General features: G+C 49.7%; 2 protein-coding genes across 2 annotated transcripts in view; one reads left to right on the top strand and one right to left on the bottom strand.

Annotated features, from left to right (window-relative positions):
* Positions 1–1,707, top strand: part of SETD1B (SET domain containing 1B) — a 21,619-nt gene extending 19,912 nt beyond the window's left edge. The window contains 1 exon segment of the mRNA XM_010841425.1: positions 75–1,707. Coding sequence (XP_010839727.1) covers positions 75–248 — 174 coding nt within the window. The 3' untranslated portion in view covers positions 249–1,707.
* A 5,630-nt stretch (positions 1,708–7,337) lies between these two features.
* On the bottom strand, positions 7,338–19,452 carry HPD (4-hydroxyphenylpyruvate dioxygenase). The gene is made up of 14 exons (XM_010841335.1): positions 19,371–19,452; positions 18,992–19,018; positions 18,395–18,457; positions 17,954–18,058; positions 17,166–17,208; positions 16,891–16,973; positions 15,446–15,535; positions 13,834–13,937; positions 13,134–13,211; positions 11,728–11,890; positions 11,526–11,597; positions 10,011–10,133; positions 7,774–7,890; positions 7,338–7,698 (listed from the first exon to the last, which is right to left on the bottom strand). Exons 1-14 carry the CDS (start codon positions 19,371–19,373, stop codon positions 7,588–7,590), a joined length of 1,182 nt encoding a protein of 393 aa, XP_010839637.1. The 5' UTR covers positions 19,374–19,452; the 3' UTR covers positions 7,338–7,587.
* Between the last annotated feature and the right edge of the window lie 1,567 nt (positions 19,453–21,019).

Here is a 21,019-nt window from a genome sequence, read left to right as displayed (position 1 = left end):
ATGCAGTCCGCGAGGGCCTGGTTGGGGGCCCAGGTAGGTCAGCTCACCCTCCCCGACTCCCATCCCACCCACAGCCCAACTGCTACGCCAAGGTGATCACGGTGGAGTCACAGAAAAAGATCGTCATCTATTCCAAGCAGCACATCAACGTCAATGAGGAGATCACCTATGACTACAAGTTCCCCATCGAGGACGTCAAGATCCCCTGCCTCTGTGGCTCTGAGAACTGCCGGGGGACCCTCAACTAGGCCGGCACCCGGGGTTGTCAGCCACCCCGGCTCCCAAGCGTGGACCCCGGCTCTCTGGGGCCGGGTCCCACCCCCCACCCCCATTTCAGGTGCTGTCCCTCTACCCAGTGGCCGTGCCAGGGCCTGGCGCCCCCAACACTACCCCCCAGGTCCCACCGCAGCTCCGGCCCCTCAGTGGGAAAGGGCTTCTCTGTCTCAGCCCGTGTCTCCTTCATTTTTTTTTAAATGCTCCTTTTGGGACTTTGGTTTAGCTCTGGTGTAAATGTCTTCCCCCACCTTCTCCCCTTCATCCACCTCTTTCCCTCTGTGTTTTCTCATCCTGTCCTGCCCCGTCAGCCTCTTCCCATGAATGCTGCTATGTTGTTCTGTCTTCTCCTTTTCTTTTCTTCCTCTTCATAAGAAAAGACATTTTTAACCGTTGAAATGTGAAAGCAGAATCAGAGAGTGGGGACCCCCAGCGGGGGCTGCAGAGGCCTCGTTTGATTGTGCGTCGGCCCAGGCCCACGTTCTGGAACCCTCCAGGCCTGGGCGCCAGGCCAGGTGCTGCAGAGGAGGGGGTCAAGCCAGGCGGCTCTGACCTCAGAACACTACGGAAGGCCCCCTCTCTGCTGGCGGACTCAGTGAGAAGAAGACCCCCCTCTTTTCCATCCCCTCCTCAGTCTGTTCCTTCCCCAGCAGCCTGGGGGTGCCTTCCCCCCGCCACACACGCCCTCCAGCAGACCCTGGTGGAGCCAAGCTGGCCCCAGGCAGGAGTTTCCCCTCTGGGGCTCTCCATGCTACCCCACACCTGCCATCCCCAAAATCTTGGGTTCAATGTTTACTTTCTCATTCAAATGCCAGCAACGAGGGAGCCTCCAGGAGGCCCCAGTGTGGGCAAGGGGTGCTGGAAGTGGGGTATTTACTCTCTCCGGCTCTCACCTTCACCCAGGGGGAGAGATACACCTCCCAGGGAAGGCGGGTCCCCCAGTCCCGCCACTACGGGTGTCTGACCGAATGCGTGTGGCATTTTTTTTTTAATTTGCTTATAAGCTTCACCTGCTCGCCCCCAGCCCATAGAGCCTGACTCACCCTGCCAGCAAGCCCTCACCCCAGGAAGCCAAGAGCATATTTATTTTCGGAGTGAGAAGGTGTATTTCTCCCAGAGAAAGGAAAATCTTGGAAAAGATTTAAAAACTCACAACTAAGTCTGATAGTTTTTTTTTTTTTAACCCTTTACATCATTCTCTTCCAAGTTCCTTTCCATGGATTTTTTTTTTTTCTTGTGCGTGTATAAAATCAAAACGAAGGGAAAAAAAAAATAGGTTTTTGAAGTTCAGAACCGACTTCTGTACATAGGCTGCCATAAAGGACTTTTTCTCGGGAACATTGTTTCTTGTAGAAACACGTGGGAAGACTTTTTTGCTTATTTCTTTGTACTTCCAAAAAAACCCACACACACACACACACACACACACACACACACACAAAACAAGTCCCCCGCACCCCAGAAAGCAAAGCAGGCGTGTAAATAATTTATGGAAAGTGACTGCTGTGACCAAGAGTCATCCTCAGCAAGACGGGAGCGCTCCCGGTGGGGCCGCACCACCCTGCGGATGCAGGCCCGGAGCCTCTGGTATCTCAGCTTGTGTCAAGCTTGTTATCATGTAAATTCTGTACAAAGAATTGTTATTTTTTTCTCTCTCTCTTTTTTTTTGTCGTTGGTGGTTTTGTTGTGTTTTTCTTTTTTTTTTTAAATTTCTTCACCCCAACCCCTCTCTGAGACTATGCCCACTGGTTTCAAGGTCGATGAAATTGGTGGCATGAAGACACAGAAAGGGACCTGGGTACAGCGGCAACCTTCTCTTCCTTTTGCGGTTTTCTGCCTCATTGTGCAACTGAGGAAATATTTATTTTTCATATGAGGAAATGTGTAGTTTGTAGAGATGGCTGATTTAAGTTCCTTCTGCAGTCCCCAAGGGGCTGGCTTCAGTCTGTCCCCTCCTCCCATAGAAGAAGTGGAGGTGGGGGATGTGAGGAAACCAGGGTCCGGGGTCCTGCCTCACCCCTCACCCTGGCCTCACCTTGCCCAACCAGCCTTCCCTAAGGGCAAGTAAGGGCCTGGGCCCTCCCTGTCCGCAGGAACCCCTGTCCCGCCCCTGAAGTGGCTTGTGATAGCCAGAAATGTGTCAGGTCATTTTTCTTTCAATGCCTTCATTTTCACTGAACAAACTTGCTTTTCAAGAGTTGGGGGTTTCTGCTTTTTCTTTTTCTTGTCCCTCCCTCCCTCTTTCCTCCAGCCAAGAAGAGAATCCATAAGTTTTAGGGATGTTTGTGCATATAGACTCTCATCATATGTAACTTGTTTTGAAGAGAAGTGTTTCCGTTGTGGGTGTGTCTTGCTGTAAATATTTGTTCATATTTTTGTGAATTCAATACTATGTACCATTGTATTATAGTAACTTTTATAAAGCAAACCATAAATATACTGACTTTTCTTACAGATACGCCGTCTCTCTTGCTCTCCTGTCTGTCTGTCCTCCTCCCTTCTTTCTGTAGGGGGCATACCACGCTCACAAGGAGTGGGTGCTTACTGGGCTGGGGGTTAGGGTTTGATCCCTGGTCCAGGGAACCAAAGTTTGCATGTTACAACTAAGAGTTCACGTGCCAAAACTAACACCCAGCATGAAAGTCGCTCAGTCGTGTCCAACTCTTTGTGACCCCAGGGTCCATGGAATTCTCCAGTCCAGAATACTGGAGTGGGTAGCCTTTCCCTTCTCAAGGGGATCTTCCCAAGCATCCCCCCCTTCCCAAAAACAACTTCCTTAAAAAAAGAATAAAGGTTATGATAAAGAAAAAATAGCTAGGAGAAGGGGGAGTCAGGGGGAAGGAAATTAAATTTTAAATAGGATGGTCAGGGAAGCCCACTTACCTGACGTGAACAAAGCACAAAGGAGATAAGGGAGTCAGCCCTGTGGAGATCTCGGGGAAAGGTGTCTGAGGCGGAAGGAACAGTGAGTGCAAAGTCCTGCGGCAGGAGCCTGCCTGGTGTGTTTGAGGACCAACAAGGAGGCTTGCATAGCTGCAGCTGAGTGACAGGAAGGGTGAGGCAAGGAAATGAGGTCTGAAAGGTACCTCATGGGGGAGGCAGATGCTGTAAGGCCTCACAGGGTGGCACAGGAACATGCCAGGGCATCCAGTTCAAGGCTCAACAAAAGACACTTCCAAATCTCAGTTTCCTTCATGTTCCCTCTTCAACCTGCTGCTATATTTTCCACCTTGATCAATGACACTTCTATTCATGCCTCCACCCACCTACCACTGCTGCTGCTGGTTACCTAAGCTCAAAGGCTGGAAACCCTAGACTTCTTTTCCCTCAGCTCCCAAGGCTGATGGTTCTCCTTCTACCATGTTCTTCAAATTCATCCACCCCTCCCTCTGCCCCTTAGTCCCACAGGCTAAGTCCTCTCTTCACTTCATTTGCTGTGGGGGCCGAAAATGGAGGCTCAGCTCCATACATCTGCATGCACAGGGCACATGGGGTTGTGCTAGAGGGCAGGAAGTGCCAGGTAGACTCAGGCGAGAGCACCTCACCCAGACCCCTCTCTAAAAATAAAAAGAGCAAGCACATAGCACTGATGCTGTGCCAGCCACAGTCTGAAATGTCTTTGACATTAAGCTCATAGTAGTGCAAGCGCTAGGAGGTAAGTGTTATCCCCATTTAACAAGTGAGGGAAACTGAGGCATTGAGGGACCAAGTAGCTTGCCCAAGGTCACACAGCTAGCAAGCAGCTGATGTAGGTGTGAACCCAGGTAGTCAGGCTCCCCTAGTCTATGCTGGTTCCTGTGGGTCTGCTCTGCCCACACCCCATCTAAAGACGCAACAACTGCTTTGCACCAGCTGATTGTTGCTGCATAAGAAGGCAAGTTCAGAACTGCCTGACTGGACTTCACTGATGGCGCAGTGAATAAGAATCCGCCTACCCACCTGAAACTATCACATTATTTGTTAATTGGCCTTACCCCAATACAAAATAAAAAGTTTTAAAAACTTCAACTTAATTGGATTTTTTCAAATGGATAAATACAACTGTATTAAAAAAAAAAAAAAATCTGCCTGCCAATGCAGGGCGCATGTGTTCCATCCCTGGTTCAAAAAGATTCTACCTGCCTCAGAGCAATTAAGCTCATGCACCGAATTACTGAGTCCAAGTACTGCAACTGCTGAAGCCCGAACGCACCTACAGCCTGTGCTCCGCAACTAGAGAAGCCACCGAAATGAGAAGCCCACCCACTGCAGTGAAGAGTAGCCCCTGCTTGCTGCAACTAGAGAAAACCCTCACAAAGTAACAAGGACCCAGTACAGAAAAAAAAACAAAACAAAACAAAAAACTGCCTGGTTGTCCAAGTAGAACCAGAATCCTAGAATTTGTATGTGAAATATCCCGATCTTCTGAAATGTTGACTTGAATTTGTTGAAACCAGGCAGATGACATAAAATACATCTGTGAGCCAGCTTTGGCCCATGAGCCACCAGTTGGTGACCTCCTGTGTCACAGAATTTTCCTTCTTTGCATAAACCATGGGGAAACGGGGAGGGATTTTTAACCAGCAGCACGGGCCTGGGACCTGCCATTGTTCCTTGGGTTTCTCACTGCTCTTCTTTTCATTTCTGAATTCATAATCCTAGAAGCCTGATTTTCTATAACCTGACCTTCACCCCCCCAAAAAAGTCATCCCAACTCCTTCATTATACCAACTCCAATGTTTTTTCTTACACAAGCTTGTAGTTTTGATCTGACTCCTCCTCAGGGAGGGCTGTCAAGCATCAGAAGCAGAAGAGATCCTATTTGCCCCCATCTCTTCTCTGGTTTTGAAGAAAAATTTCCTTCCAAGTGTTTTAGGATTCAGTAGCTCCTTTCCCAACTGTATCATTATTTTGCAAGGGCCATTCATTCACACTTGTGTATGAACCAGCCTCTTTCCAAATGGAATCCACACTAGGAGCAGGGCTCGGGGGAATGGGGCTGCATTTAGGAGTGGGGTTGGGGACACTAGAGTCTGCCTTACCTAGTGTGTGCTCAGTTGCTGTGCTGAGTCTAACTCTTTGAGATCCCATGGACTGTAGCCGGCCAAGCTTCTCTGTCCATGGGATTTTCCTGGCAAGAATACTGGAGTGGGTTGCCATTTCCTCCTCTAAGGGATCCTCCTGACCCAGGGATCAAACCCTCATCTCTTGCATCAGCAGGTGGGTTCTTTATCACTGAGGGTAGAGGGCAGAAGCTGAAGGGCTCAGATCCCTTCTACCGGCTCTCACATCAGGAACCAAGTCCCGTGGTTGAGCAAGTATGATGCCCCCAAGTCCTTTAGCTAACACCTCTCTGTCCAGAAGTTTGGGCTTAGGGCAGCAAATTTGTGGACAGTTCATCCTTAGAGATCATAACGCCATCGGACAGGATACTGTCAAGCAATGTCGAACCTTAGGGCCTTTACCCTTGCTGTACCTGAACCGTGAACTTCCTGATGTTCAAGCTGGTTTTAGAAAAGGCAGAGGAACCAGAGATCAAATTGCCAACAACCCCTGGATCATGGAAAAAGCAAGAGAGTTCCAGATAAACATCTATTTCTGCTTTATTGACTATGCCAAAGCCTTTGACTGTGTGCATCACAATAAACTGTGGAAAATTCTGAAAGAGATGGGAATACCAGACCACCTGATCTGCCTCTTGAGAAATCTGTATGCAGGTCAGGAAGCAACAGTTAGAACTGGACATGGAACAACAGACTGGTTCCAAATAGGAAAAGGAGTACGTCAAGGTTGTATATTGTCACCCTGCTTATTTAACTTATATTCAGAGTACATCATGAGAAACGCTGGACTGGGGGAAACACAAGCTGGAATCAAGATTGCTGGGAGAAATATCAATAACCTCAGATATGCAGATTACACCACCCTTATGGCAGAAAGTGAAGAGGAACTAAAGAGCCTCTTGATGAAAGTGAAAGTGGAGAGTGAAAAAGTTGGCTTAAAGCTCAACATTCAGAAAACGAAGATCATGGCATCAGGTCCCATCACTTCATGGGAAATAGATGGGGAAACAGTGGAAACAGTGTCAGACTTTATTTTTGGGGGCTCCAAAATCACTGCAGATGGTGACTGCAGCCATGAAATTAAAAGACGCTTATTCCTTGGAAGGAAAGTTATGACCAAGCTAGATAGCATATTCAAAAGCAGAGACATTACTTTGCCAACAAAGGTCCATCTAGTCAAGGCTATGGTTTTTCCTGTGGTCATGTATGGATGTGAGAGTTGGACTGTGAAGAAGGCTGAGTGCCGAAGAATTGATGCTTTTGAACTGTGGTGTTGGAGAAGACTCTTGAGAGTCCCTTGGACTGCAAAGAGTTCCAACCAGTCCATTCTGAAGGAGATCAGCCCTGGGATTTCTTTGGAGGGAATGATGCTGAAGCTGAAACTCCAGTACTTTGGCCACCTCATGCGAAGAGCTGGCTCATTGGAAAAGACCCTGATGCTGGGAGGGATTGGGGGCAGGAGGAGAAGGGGACGCCAGAGGATGAGATGGCTGGATGGCATCACTGACTCGATGGACGCGAGTCTGAGTGAACTCTGGGAGTTGGTGATGGACAGGGAGGCCTTGCGTGCTGTGATTCATGGGGTCGCAAAGAGTCGGATAGGGCTGAGCGACTGAACTGACTGACCTTTCTCCTAGGATGCTCTTTCCCCAGATTTTCTCATGGCTGCTTCACAAATATCATCTCCCAGAGAGCCCTTCCCTCGATCGAAATTGGCCCTCCCTCCGACCCTTACCTCTACACAAGCTTCATTTTCTTAATAGCATTTACCACAAAAAGATATTGTCTGTGTTTTCCTTTAGAGTGTAAGTCCTCTTCACCCTTTGGTTCCATAACTCCCCTCCAACCTACTTGGACCTACTTAGCACAGGGTTGCACCAGGCGCCTCCGAAGCTTCCCCAGCCTCTGAGCTTCCCCAGCATCCGTAAAGCGGACGCCTCCTACAGGGCTGCCGCCTGGAGCTCCCCCTGGCGGCCGAAGAACGTCACTGATCCAGCCCGACACAAACGCGTGGACACTGCCTTGGACTCTGCTTTGCTTTATACCCAAGGGCAGGAGAGGTAGAGGCCCCAAAGAGGGGCATGGTAAGTAGTGGGCGGAGCCTTTAGTGTGTGTGGGAGGGGTCCCGGAGTCGGATGGTGGGCGGGGCAAGGAGGGCTCCCTTCAGCTCCAGTGGAGTGGGCGGGTCACAGGGCGAGGGGGCGTGATCCACCGTGCGCCCCGCTCCCGAAGGTGGGCGGGGCCTCGGTGGCTCTTGCTGGACCTGCGGCGCCTACATGCCGGACACAACCCCATTGGGCTCCATGTCGGTGAGGTTGCCTCGCAGGTCCTGCTCCTCCTCGAAGGCCTTGAACAGTGAGTTGAAGTTGCCGGCTCCAAAACCCTGGGGCGGGAGAAAGGAGATGAGCTGCGAGGCCCAGAAAGCCACCCGCCGAGGACAGGCGGTCCTTAGTGATACCTGGTGATTGTGGCGCTGAATGACTTCCAGGAAGAGCGTGGGCCGGTCCTGCATGGGTTTGGTGAAAATCTGCAGGAGGTAGCCTTTCTCGTCGTAGTCCACCAGGATCTTCAGCTCCTAGGTAGGAGGCAGGGGACTAGGTAAGGGGCAGGCTGGCCCGCCCCCCTAGCCTGAAATGGTGGGATTCTTAGAAAGGCCATGGGGGTTTCTGCACCCCCAAAGCCAAGAAAAGACCATTTTCTGCAGCAGTTCCAGACACTTCCAAACAGATCCCCCAACTGTCCTCTTAGCACCTCCCCACTTCAGCCCCTGTATCAGCCACCTAAGGCTGGTGTGGACCACACAAGTACCACCCAAGTACCACCCACACAGCTCTCCAGTGCTTCTGCTTTTGTCTCCTTACCATCCATCTTCCACACAGACAGAGATCTTTTAGAAATCACATCATCTCATTCCCCTGTTTCCATTCTGCAATGGAAACTAGAACTCTCCTATGTGGCTGCTGGGAATGTAAAATGGTACAGCTGCTGTGGAAAACAGTCTTGAGAGTTCTTCCAAGAGTTAATAGTCGAGTTACCATATGACCCAGCAATTTGACTCCTGGGTATCTACCCAAGAGAATTAAAACTTGTCCACACAAAAACTCATACCCAAAGGATCATAGCAACATTATTCCTAAGAGCCAAAAAGTAGAAACAAATATCTATCAGTGGATGAATGGATAAGCAAAATGTGGTCTCTTCATCCAATGGAATATTATTCAGTTTTATAAAAAGGAACACAGTACTGACACAGGTTTCATGGATGAACCTTGAAAACTTTATGTTGAGTGAAAGAAGTCAGTCACAAAAGATTACATATTATATGATTCTATTTATATACATGTTTAGAAGAAAGCAACTCTGCTGCTGCTGCTAAATCGCTTCAGTCGTGTCCGACTCTGTGCGACCCCATAGACGGCAGCCCACCAGGCTCCCCCATCCCTGGGATTCTCCAGGCAAGAACACTGGAGTGGGTTGCCATTTCCTTCTCCAATGCATGGAGGTGAAAAGTGAAAGTGAAGTTGCTCAGTCGTGTCCAACTCTTAGCGACCCCATGGACTGCAGCCTACCAGGCTCCTCCGTCCATGGGATTTTCCAGGCAAGAGTACTGGAGTGGGATGCCATTGCCTTCTCTGAAAGCAACTCTATAGAGACAGAAATCAGTGATTGCCTAGGGCTAGGAGTGAGGAGAAGGTAGATGGAGAGATTGGGAGGTGGTGGCTAAGAAGTCTGATGTCTCTTTTGAAAGTGATGAAAATGTTCCAAAATTGATTTTGATGATTGTTGCATAATATAGTGAATAGCCAAAAACCACTGAATTGTGTTTTTTTTTTAAATAACATGTTCTGTGACTTATATATCAATAAAGTTGTTAAAAATAAAGCCAAGAAAACCTCCAAAAAAAAAAAAACCCAAACCCAAACCTCCAGTGGTTTCTGACCACAGAAGAAAAAAATCCAGACTCCTGAATAGCCTACCAGAGGAATTGGCTCCTGCCTCCCTCTGTGACCTGGGCCACTCCTCAAACATTTCCCTTCATACACTCTGGCCCTCTTTCTGTTCTTAGATACTCAGAGCTTGCTGCTGCCTCAGGGCCTTTGCACTTGCTATTTCCTCTGCCAGGACTGCTCTTTCTTTAGACCTTCATGCAGCCAACCGCCTCTCATCATCTCGATCAGGGTTCCCAACCTCTGGGATCTATGCCTGATGATCTGAGATGGAGGTGATATAAGGACAATAGAACAAAGTGCACAATAAATATGATGTGCCTGAATCATTCCCAAATCATCTCCTCCCATCCCTGGTCTGTGGAAAGATCATCTTCCATGAAACTAGTCTCTGATGCCAAAAAGGTTGGGGGCCATTGAATTAGATTTCACTGAAATGTCACCTCCTCAGAGAGGCCTTCCCTGACTGCCTCCTATGTAGTAGCCCCAGGTCACTCTCTGTCATAGCCAGTTTAATCACCAACTTTCTCTCTCTCTCTCTCTAATGGTGTTTGTATTACTTATTTATTTGTTTGTTGTCTGTCTCCTCACTAGAATGCAAGTTCAGGATGGCAGGGCCCTGGTCTGCTCTCCTTCCTCTCCCCCACATCGCAGAGCCTGATGCCAGGGTTAGACGACATTTGTGAGGTAAGATGGAGCTCAGGGCTTGTTCTTCTTGGCTGACCCAGGATCAGGCTTTAAACCTCACCTCTAGGATATCAATATTCTCCTTCACCCGGATCTTGGCCATCTTGAGCTTCTCCCGCAGTTGTTTGTAGTATGTGGATGGAACAGCCAAAAACTCCACGCCTCTCTCTCTCAAGTGGCGAATCTGTCTCAGAGCAGGGTCAAGGTCAGTCCTTTTCTCTCCATGCTCAACACCCCCAGCCAGGTAGAAGTGCTGAGCCAGGGTCCCTTTCCAAGCCCCATCAACTGCTACGATGCGATGTCACCTCATCCCCTTCCACCTCTGGGCCTTGTGGGTCTCATGAGAAGAACTGCAATCACTAACACTTAATGGAACCTCACGATGTGCCTGTCTCGGCTTCCCCAGTGGCTCAGTGACAAGGAATCCGCCTGCAATGCAGGAGACCTGGGTTTGATGCCTAGGTTGGGAAGATCCCCTGGAGGAGGGCACAGCAACCCACTCCAGTATTCTTGCCTGGAGAATCCCGTGGACAGAGGAGCCTCGTGGGCTAAAGCCCATGAGTCACAAAGAGTCAGACACAACTAAAGCGACTGAGCACACACACACACATGTGCCTGTCTCGAGCACTTTCTATGTACTGTCTCCTTACATTGACGCAGCGATCTTCTGAGACATTTGGATGATTATTCTCCCCACTTTATAGCTGGGAGAACTGAGGCCTTGAAAGATTAAGTATCTATTCTCAACACAGTAGCCAGGGGGGGTTATTAAAATACTAGTCAAATTATGTCACTCCTCTTCTTACCCTACCCTGGTGTCTCAGAGTCAAAGTTCTCACCATCTGCCCTGACTCCTACATTCTGACCTCATTCCTGGCCCCGCTCTCCTTTGTTCATTCTGTTCCAGCTGTTCCTTTTTTCTTTTTAATCTTTATGTCACACCAAATGGCGTGTGGGATCTTAGTTCCTCAACTGGGAATCGAACCCATGGCCCCTGTGCACAGAGTCTTAACCACTGGATCACCAGGGAGTTCCCTCAATAAGCATCTATTGAGCAAATGAAAAAATGAATGAAATGAAGTTGCCATGGTCATGCAGTGAATTCTTGGTTGCTCTGGGACTGAATGGTACAGGCCAGGCTCCTGTCCACTTGGTCACCCAACCTCCCCAGAGGTTGGGGCCATAGACTCAGGACACTTAATTTGACTGAAAGGACCTACTGGATCCTGTGACTTAATAGATTCATTTTCAAGTTGAGACAACTGAAGCCCAGAGAGGAAGTTGAATCCCTGGAGACACACAGCAAGTCACAGGTAGAACCGGGTCTAGATCCAGGCTTCCTGTTACTCTGGCACTTGCTTCTTCTGTAGCAGAGAGACAGAACTTTCTGGGGGTGGCAGTGTGCCTGCACATGAGTGGCAGGAGCCTGCAAGAGAACCCCGTCAGCTATCTGGGCCAATGAAGGGGACCCAGGACTTCCACTTGCCACCCCTACCCCTGGCCCCTGACTCAGTTTGCAAAGTTTGGCTCTGGAGCTGAATGGGAGGTGAATTAGGACCAGGAATGGGCTTCTCACTGCTGTGATGATGTCTTTGGTCTTGAGAGCAATGTGCTGGACCCCAGCGCCCCCGTTATAGTCCACATATTCCTGCAGAAGGGAAGCAAGGAAACCATTGTCAGTGGCTCCAGCCAAGAGCCTCAGCTGCAAGAGCCCTCATGCCTCTTCCCCGCTTCCCTCTTTCCCAGCCAAGGTCCCCGGGGCAGGAGACAGAACTCACCTGGATCTGGGACTTCTTCTTGCCCGGTGCTGGCTCATTAATGGGCATCTTGATGGATTCCTCATAATTGGCCACCACGACGGACCGCAGAGAGCTGTACTCCGTGTGCACCTGCGTGTCATCCACGGACCAGAAACGGTGGAACTGCAAGTTCTTCAGGTACCTGCGGGGTTGCCGGAAGGGCCCGCCGGCTCTGAGTGCCGGCCTAGGACTGGCCCTCTGCCCCCACTCCACCTTCCAGAATTTGCTCCCTGAGCAGGCATCAAAAAGGGAACTGCCTTTCACATCAGACACATCATGAATTTTAGGACAGTGTTCCTTTGGGTGGAAGTAAAGCATCTGGTAACAAGACCTGTATACATGATGACACACCAACAGTTGCAGAACCTTTTTTTTTTTAAAGCATCATTTATTTTATTTAAAAAATCATTTTTATTTTTTAAAAGAAATGATTTTTATTTTTAAAAAATGATTTTTTAATAATTTTTATTTTAAAAAATAATTCTTATTTTTTAGGCTACTTTGTGCACGTGTGGGATCTTAGTTCTCTGCGTGCGTGTGTGTGTGTTCAGTTGCTTCAGTCGTGTCTGACTCTTTGTGACCCCATGGACTGTAGCCTGCCAGGCTCCTCTGTCCATGGGATTTCCCAGGCAAGAATACTGGAGTGAGTTGCCATGCCCTCCTTCAGGGGGTCTTCCTGACCCAGGGATCAAGCTCCCATCTCCTGTAGCTCCTGCCTTACAGGTGGATTCTTTACTGCTGAGCCATTGGGGAAGCCCCTTAGTTTCCCATCTGTCAAACCCGTGCCCACTTGTGCAGTGGAAGCGTGGAATCTTAAGCACTGAACCGCCAGGGAAGTCCCTGGAGGTGCTTTTGAGAAGGGCTATTTGCTTCTGACTTGCACCCACGAGCTCTTTGACGAGCTTTTGAGTAGTGGTAGCCTTCCTCCACTGACTTATTGGAAAAGACGCTGATGCTGGGAAAGATTGAAGGCAGATGGAGAAGAGGGCAACAAAGGATGAGATGTTTGGATGGCATCACGGATTCATTGGACATGAAATAGTGCAAGCTTCGGGGGATGGTGAGGGACAGAGAAGCCTGGTGTGGTGCAGTCCATGGGGTTGCGAAGAGTGGACACAACTTGGTGACTGAGCAACAACAACAAAACCTTCCTTCAAGCCTCCCTGAACTATGACACCCCCAGTGCTGATTCTCCAAGGTTTCCTGGAGGGCCTTGGTTGGTCAATTTGGGCCTTAAATCATCAGATCTCCATGGTGACAATTTTACAGAGAACAGATGAACTGGCGACCTCAGGCTAACCTCCCCTGCCTTGTGCTCTATTTCCTGATAAGACTGGGGAGCGGTCCTGTCACAGGTGTGGGAAGGGCTTGGGCCAGGAACTCACCATTCAGAGGCAGACACCATCTCTTGATCAGGCTGGTTTCCCACAATGTGATCGATTATCTCGAGACTGCAGCTGGGCCTGGAGAGGGAAACAGTGGGTGAGGAGAAGGCTACTCCCTAAATCTCCTTCTCCCTACCCCTCAATAACAATAACTGCTCACTATTCCATAGCACTTACTATAGACACTTTATTTGCCTTCACTCACATACTATTACTAGCCCCATTTTACAGATAAAGAGACTGAGGCTTAGAAAAATAACTTGGGACTCCTGGTGGTCCAGTGGTTAATAATTTGCCTGCCAACGAAAGGGATGCAGATTCGATCCCTGTTGGGAAACTAGGATCCCACATGCAGCCGGGCAGCTAAGCCTGTGTGCCACAACTACTGAGCCTGCGTGATCTGGAGCCTGCGAGCCACAACTAGAGAAGCCCACTTGCTGCAGTGAAGACCCAGCACAGCCAAACAAAGGAAAAAGAAAAGTAATTTGCCAAGGTTAAATAGCTAGGAAGTAACAGAGCTGAGATTTGAACCAAGGCAGTTGTGTTCCAGAGCCTATGCTCTTCACCTCTATGCTGCCTCTTCAAGCCAATCCTGGGGGACCCTCAGGGGCTCCTCCAGCAGGTCCCGAGATGCTCTGCCTGCCCTGCATGGATGAAAGGGCCTTGCTTTCCACCCTCCCCTGTTCCAAGGGGCACTCACAGCTTGGAAAGTTGGGGGTCCATGAATGGTGGTGCCTCGAATCCAGGCAGGAACCGGCCAGTATAGTTCATCTTCTCCACCAGGGTGTGTGTCGTGTCCCCATACTGTGGGTGGCAAACAGCCTGAGGTCCCATCCCGGCTGAACCCAGGCCACACTGCATGGGGCCAACACAGCCCTGGGTTCCAGCCCAGACCTGGTCCTAACTCCAAGTGTGATCTTGGGCAAGTCACTTCCCCTTTCCGAAATGAACTGCAATTTGACATTTGGGAATTTGACAGTCTCCCCATAGGACCAGAAGCTCTGTGGGGGTTGTGATGACGTCTTGCTCATGATACCATCCTAGCTCATCATAGGTGCTCCTTACAAATATGTTGTCTGCATGAAGAATGATGAGGGCATTGGATCTAATTATATGGAAGGATCCTTTCAATCACTCTAACAATCTTTGCATGTATGTGTCCTGTGTCGCTTTAGTCGTGTCCGACTCTTCACGACCCTATGGACTGTAGCCTCCGAGGCTCTTCTGTCCACGGGATTCTCCAGGCAAGAATACTGGAGTGGGTTGCCATGCCGTCTTCCAGGGGATCTTCCCCACCCAGGGATCAAACCTACATCTCTTACATCTCCTGCATTGGCAGGCAGATTCTTTACCACTAGCACCACCTGGGAAGACCCTAAGAATCCTTGAAAGTGAAAGTGAAGTCGCTGAGTCATATTTGACTCTTAGCAACCCCATGGACCGAAGCCTACCAGGCTCCTCCGCCCATGGGATTTTCTAGGCAGGAGTACTGGAGTGGGGTGCCATTGCCTTCTCCAAGTTGTAGTAAATCTTGAGGAGGGGGACTTCCCTGGTGGTCCAGTGATTAAGACTTCACCTTCCAATGCAGGTGGTGTGGGTTGGATCCCTGGTTGGGGAGCTAAGATCCCCTATACCTTGCAGCCAAAAGCCAAAATATAAAACAGAAGCAATATTGTAACAAATTCGATAAAGACTTTAAAAATGTTCCACATTAAAAAAAAAAATTTTTTTTTAACATAAATCATGAGGAGGAAGGACCTATGATGGTCTCAGGTGCTAAACAGGCTTTGTTGGGTTATCTACGATATGCCAGTGCTGTTGTTCTAAGTACTATGTATGAATCATCTCATTTGATCCTTAAAATGACCGGAGGAGGGATCACAGCTAAAGAAACAGGCCCAGAACTGTTAAGTAGTGTTTGGCAGGTCACACAGGTGGTCCTTGCTCATTTAAATGGACTTGCAGAGAGGTGAAGTGATTTGTCTAAAGTCACACAGCTTGAGTGGGGAGGGGCTTCCATCCCATCTCCTTCCCCAGACCTACCCATCTCCTTCCTTCGGAGCCCCTGCCTGCCGCTTGCAGTCCCATGCTCTCACCTCGACTGGGGAGGAAGGGAAGCCCAGAGATGGGTGACTGGGGGCCCCCCTCAGCCTCTGCACACCAGCCAAGAATACAGGCGATCGGGGTCAAGGGAGAATGTTTGTGCTTTGAGGCACAAGGATGGGATGGTATAATGGAGTCAGGGGTTGGGAAAGAAGGGTCCTGGCATCTCTGTGGGTGTAGGCAAGGTGGAGGCTCCAAAGTTAACTCACCGTCTGTAGCACAGCAAACTTCACCTTCCCAAGCTTATCTTGCTCTACCCAAGGCTCCCGCACAATCTTGGCGCCTCGTTCCCGGGCTTTCTGCAGAGGAGACGGGGTGGGGAGGCGGTCCGTGCTGGATCCTCAGGGAGCCCTTTGGCTGTCCCTGCTGGATCCTCTCTGTGTGGTCCTGCCACAGCCTCTTCCAGTGTTTCCAGCCCCAGGCAGGAACTCCAACCAACTTTAACTGTTGCCCTTGACACTCATGCCTCATGCCCATTTGGCAGATTGGAAAACTGAGGCCTGGGGCTGTGGGGGACAAACCAGGTGAGAGTGGGGGTCTGTCCTGCCTGTCCTGTGCTCACTCACTCTGTGGCCCTGCCCCCGCTCTAGGCTTCAGTTTCTTCATTAGTGAAAAAGGGTGGTTGGATAAGTCGAATACCAGCTGGCATTTATTTATTTATTTTTAAAAACATTTATTTATTTGGCTGCATTGGGTCATAGTTGCAACATACAGGATCTTCTTTGTAATAGGCGGGCTCTGGAGCATGTAGGTTGCCCCATAACATGTGGGATCTGAGTTCCTAGACCGGGGATTGAACCCACGTCTGCTGCATTAGAAGGCAGATTCTTAACCCCTGGACCACCAGGGAAGTCCCCATGCTGGCACTTATTGAGCACCTACTATGTGTCAGACCCTCTGCCAGTTGCCTTACATGCATGATTCGTGTATTTATTTAGCAAAACCTCATTACTGGATGTCTATGCTTATCACATATCAGGCATTGTTGTAAGTATTAACCTCTTAAATCCTCATTACGTGAAAGGCACTATTATTGTCTCTTTTATGAATGGAGTCATTCACTTAAAGATGAGGACATTGAAACACAAAGAAAGTAAGTCATTCACCTAAAGTCACACAGCAATTAAGATTCAGACGCAGTAGTCTGCCCCTGGAATCTACACTTTAAACCTCTAAACTGCCTCTTTTAAAAAAAGAATTAATTACTTTATTTGACTTCACTGGGTCTTACTTGTGGCATGTGGGAGCTAGTTCCTTGACCAGGGATCAAACCCAGGCCCCCTGCATCGGGAGCTTGGAATCTTAGCCACTGGAACACCAGGGAAGTCCCTAAACTGTCTCTTGAATACTTTCTTGGTACAGAATCATGCCTATGAAATGATAATTATGATCTCGTTTCCTCTTTGTAACAACTCAGTGAGATAGGTGGTTATTCCCATTTTACAGATGCAGAAACTGAGGCCTGGAGAGAGATTGCTTGGCTACCAAGGGGCAGATGTCACTGGAACTCAGGTATGTGTCAACCAGCGTCTGGGCACATCACTCCAGCGTGGCAGTGCCCTCCAGCCCTGACCGATGGGAGGTCCCTCTGGCAGACAGAGGGCAGGCTGAGGCTCCCTGCTTTGTCTCCACGCCAGCCCATGTGCGGTCTCACCTGCACAATGTAGTCACAGTCCTCCACCTCGAACGCAATGTCCTTCACTCCATCGCCGTGTTTCACCAGGTGATCGCCCATCTCTGTGGTCAGCAGGGGAGGCAGGTGATGCTGGAATCACAGCCCCTCCCCCATACTCTCAGCCTTCTGAGCTCCATCTCCTTCTGGGCTCAGGCCCCCTCCCTCAACCCTAACCCACCTCTGTGTCCCTGACCCCTACCCACAATACCATGTCTCCACTCCTTGGCACCTTGAACCCTCCAAGGCCCCCTCACCTTTGTTCCAGGGGTTGAGGGCAGAGGAGAAGACGAACACGATCTAAGATGTAGAGAAGAGGGATGTTGCTGGTGGGTCAGGTGAACTTGTGGAGGTACACCCCCAGCCCCTCTCCCTGCCCACCAGCAAGATACCCCTGGTGGGGCATTAGGACCACCTCCTCTCTGCCAGGCAGAACTCTTTTTTTTTTTTTTTGGCTATGCCGTGTGGCATATGGGATCTTAGTACCCTGACCAGGCTTCCAACCCATGCCCTCTGCAGTGGAAACACAGAATCTTAACCACTGGACTGCCAGGGAATTCCCAAGGACTCTTGATCCTGGGTTCCTGCCCCTTCTCTGCCTTAGTTTCCCCTCTGGTCCTGAGGGATGGGGGCTTCCCCCATGCCAGAGCTGCCTGGAGTCCCGGGATGAGCTGGTGGTCAGGCCTGCCTATGGGGAGAGCTCCAGGGACCTACAGACCAGGGACCGGCTCAGAGTTAAAGCTCTGATGCTGGAGGCCTTTGCCCACTTTTCCCGAACATCCATGAGACCAGCATTGGGCCAGGCTGAGAAGGAGACCAAACCAAAAAGGTCCCTGTTGCGCGTTGTACAAAGGTGCCCATGGGGGCTGACCTCAGCACAGGCTCCGCTAACCACACCAGGCAGCCTGGAAGAGCACCCAGCCGCCTGGAGGAAGGGCTTCATGGTCTGCTGCACCCAGAGGTGCCAGAGCCACCAGGGAGCCCAGAGACCAGCAGGGGAGAGACGGCCCTCCTGGAGGAGTGGGGGCCCGGTGCAGAGACTCACCTGCCCTTGCTTGACCACATGGCTCACCACTTCCCGGGAACCGGTCTCCAGGCCCTTGTAGGCTAGGGGCTCAAAGCCCAGCTTACTGCAGTAATATGACGCAGCCTGAATCACAGAGTTGCAGGCAGGCCTGTGAGGGGTGAGGCGCTGGCCCACACCCCCACAGCGTGTCTGCCCCATTGCCCCAGGTACTGTTCCTCCTGGGAAAAACGCCTGGCTCCCTGGCCCATGCTGATCTCCCTTAAGGTCCCCGCTGGGATCTGCAGCCTGGATTGTGTAATTAGGATCCAAAGAGTGACTGTCCTTCCAGGACACTCCTGACACTGGCCAGGATCCTCCCTCCCAGCAGCCAATCACAGACCTGGCCAGAGGCCTACCCCTGTCCTAGAGGCCTCCTTGCCTGCCCTCTGCCCAATCCCAACACCTCGCCCCGGCTTCTACCTGCTTGGCATTGCCAACCCAGAAGGTCACAGAGTGAAAGTGGAGGAATCGGCCTCTTTCAGGCTGCAGAAGGAGAGAAGGGGTGAGACTGAGTCCCTAGAAGTGGGTCTAGAAAAGTGTCAGTGGAGAGGAGTCCCCTAGCCCTCTCCCTTGTGCCACCCTCAATCCCAGAAGTGAGGACAAGTCACCTCACCCCACCCCTCTGCCCTGAAGCCTTGCCAAGCCTCGAAAGAGGGTTCTCATGTAGAAACTGAATTCCTGTGGGTTTAGGATTGGTAAGCCCCACCCACTGAGGAGGTCTGCCCAGGTTTCACAGTGTGAATAGCCTTATGTTACAGGAGCAAGGATTTAAATTAGACCTTAGAAAGAACTTCCAAACACGATTAAGCAATTGGCAGGAATTTAAAAAGAGGTAAAAATTTTTCTTAGGAAGGCAAGGTTGTAGTGAGTCCAGTCGCAATGAGGTCAGGGGAGTGCAGAGATGAACCTGAGCCTGTATCCAGAATGTCACGTACCCACTGAAGCTCTTCCTCTTCTGCCCTTTGCTGACATCCCAGGCTCCCAGGGCCCTGACCCCACATTTCCCCTCCTGCTTACCTTCTCTCCTTTGTCGCTGTAAGTCGTCTAGGAAGAAAGAAAAGAACAGTAAGACACAGACACTCGGACACAATGTGCTTATGGAAATCTCACCACAGATCCCTACCATCAGGTAAGGCCGCCATGGGTCCAGGCAGGCTCTTTTTTTTTTTTTTAAGCTTAGGCTTTTTTTTCTTTTCTTTCTTTTTTTTTTTTTTTTCTTTCTTTTCTTTCTTAATTCATGTATTTTTAATCGAAGGATAATTACAATCTTGTGTTGGTTTCTGCCATACATCGCCATGGATCAGGCATATGTCCCCTCCCTCTTGAGCCTTTCTCCCACCTCTCACCTCCCACCCCATCCCACCCCTCTAGGTTGTCACCCCAGGCAGGCTCTTACCATGATTGATCGTGGTCACACTTCCTGCTGAGAAGACTGGGACTAGAGGCCAGGGGAGTGCTGGACAGAAATATTTAACCTGTAGCTGGCCCCGCCCCCGGCCTCCTGGCCTTCCTGGGGGTGGGAGCTGATCCTGGAGGCTCCTGTGCCTGGAGACCTCTAATCCAGCCACAGCCTCATTGGACAGGGTGACGCTGTGAGGCCTGGAAAGGGGGACTGACATGCCCAAGGCCACTAGCCAGTGGGGCACAGAGGCAGGCACAGACGCCAGGGGCACGACGTTCTTTCCAGGACCCTGTGCTGGGATTTCGATCTTTGCCCTCCAGAATTCAAAGCCCAGAAGCCAAGGCCCGCTTGCATGCAGAGGTGACTCCAGAATTCATAATTAAGGGGAATTTGAGCTATTTCAAATCCTGAAAGATGATGCTGTGAAAGTGTTGCACTCAATATGCCAGCAAATTTGGAAAACTCAGCAGTGGCTACAGGACTGGAAAAGGTCCGTTTTCATTCCAATCCCAAAGAAAGGCAATGCCAAAGAATGCTCAAACTACCACACAATTGAACTCATTTCACATGCTAGTAAAGTAATGCTCAAAATTCTCCAAGCCAGGCTTCAGCAATACGGGAACCGTGAACTTCCTGATGTTCAAGCTGGATTTAGAAAAGGCAGAGGAACCAGAGATCAAATTGCCAACATCCACTGGATCATGGAAAAAGCAAGAGAGTTCCAGAAAAACATCTATTTCTGCTTTATTGACTATGCCAAAGCCTTTGACTGTGTGGATCACAAAAAACTGTGGAAAATTCTGAAAGAGATGGGAATACCAGACCACCTGACCTGCCTCTTGAGAAACCTACGTGCAGGCCAGGAAGCAACAGTTAGAACTGGACATGAAACAACAGACTGGTTCCAAATAGGAAAAGGAGTACATCAAGGCTGTATATTGTCACCCTGCTTATTTAACTTATATGCAGAGTACATCATGAGAAACGCTGGGCTGGAAGAAGCACAAGCTGGAATCAAGATTTCCGGGAGAAATATCAATAACCTCAGATATGCAGATGACACCACCCTTATGGCAGAAAGTGAAGAGGAACTAAAAAGCCTCTTGATGAAAGTGAAAGTGGAGAGTGAAAAAGTTGGCTTAAAGCTCAACATTCAGAAAACTAAGATCATGGCATCTGGTCCCATCACTTCATGGGAAATAGATGGGGAAACAGTGGAAACAGTGTCAGACTTTATTTTTGGGGGCTCCAAAATCACTGCAGATGGTGATTGCAGCCATGAAATTAAAAGACGCTTACTCCTTGGAAGGAAAGTTATGACCAACCTAGATAGCATATTCAAAAGCAGAGAGATTTCTTTGCCAACAAAGGTCCATCTAGTCAAGGCTATGGTTTTTCCTGTGGTCATGTATGGATGTGAGAGTTGGACTGTGAAGAAGGCTGAGCGCCGAAGAATTGATGCTTTTGAACTGTGGCATTGGAGAAGACTCTTGAGAGTGCTTTGGACTGCAAGGAGATCCAATCAGTCCGTGCTAAAGGAGATCAGTCCTGGGTGTTCTTTGGAAGGACTGATGTTGAAGCTGAAACTCCAATACTTTGGCCACCTCATGTGAAGAGTTGACTCATTGGAAAAGACCCTGATG

This window comes from Bison bison, unplaced genomic scaffold (assembly GCF_000754665.1).
Source record: "Bison bison bison isolate TAMUID 2011002044 unplaced genomic scaffold, Bison_UMD1.0 scf7180017864160, whole genome shotgun sequence".
NCBI classification, from domain to species: Eukaryota; Metazoa; Chordata; class Mammalia; order Artiodactyla; family Bovidae; genus Bison; species Bison bison.
This window is presented reverse-complemented; position numbering and strand designations above follow the sequence as displayed.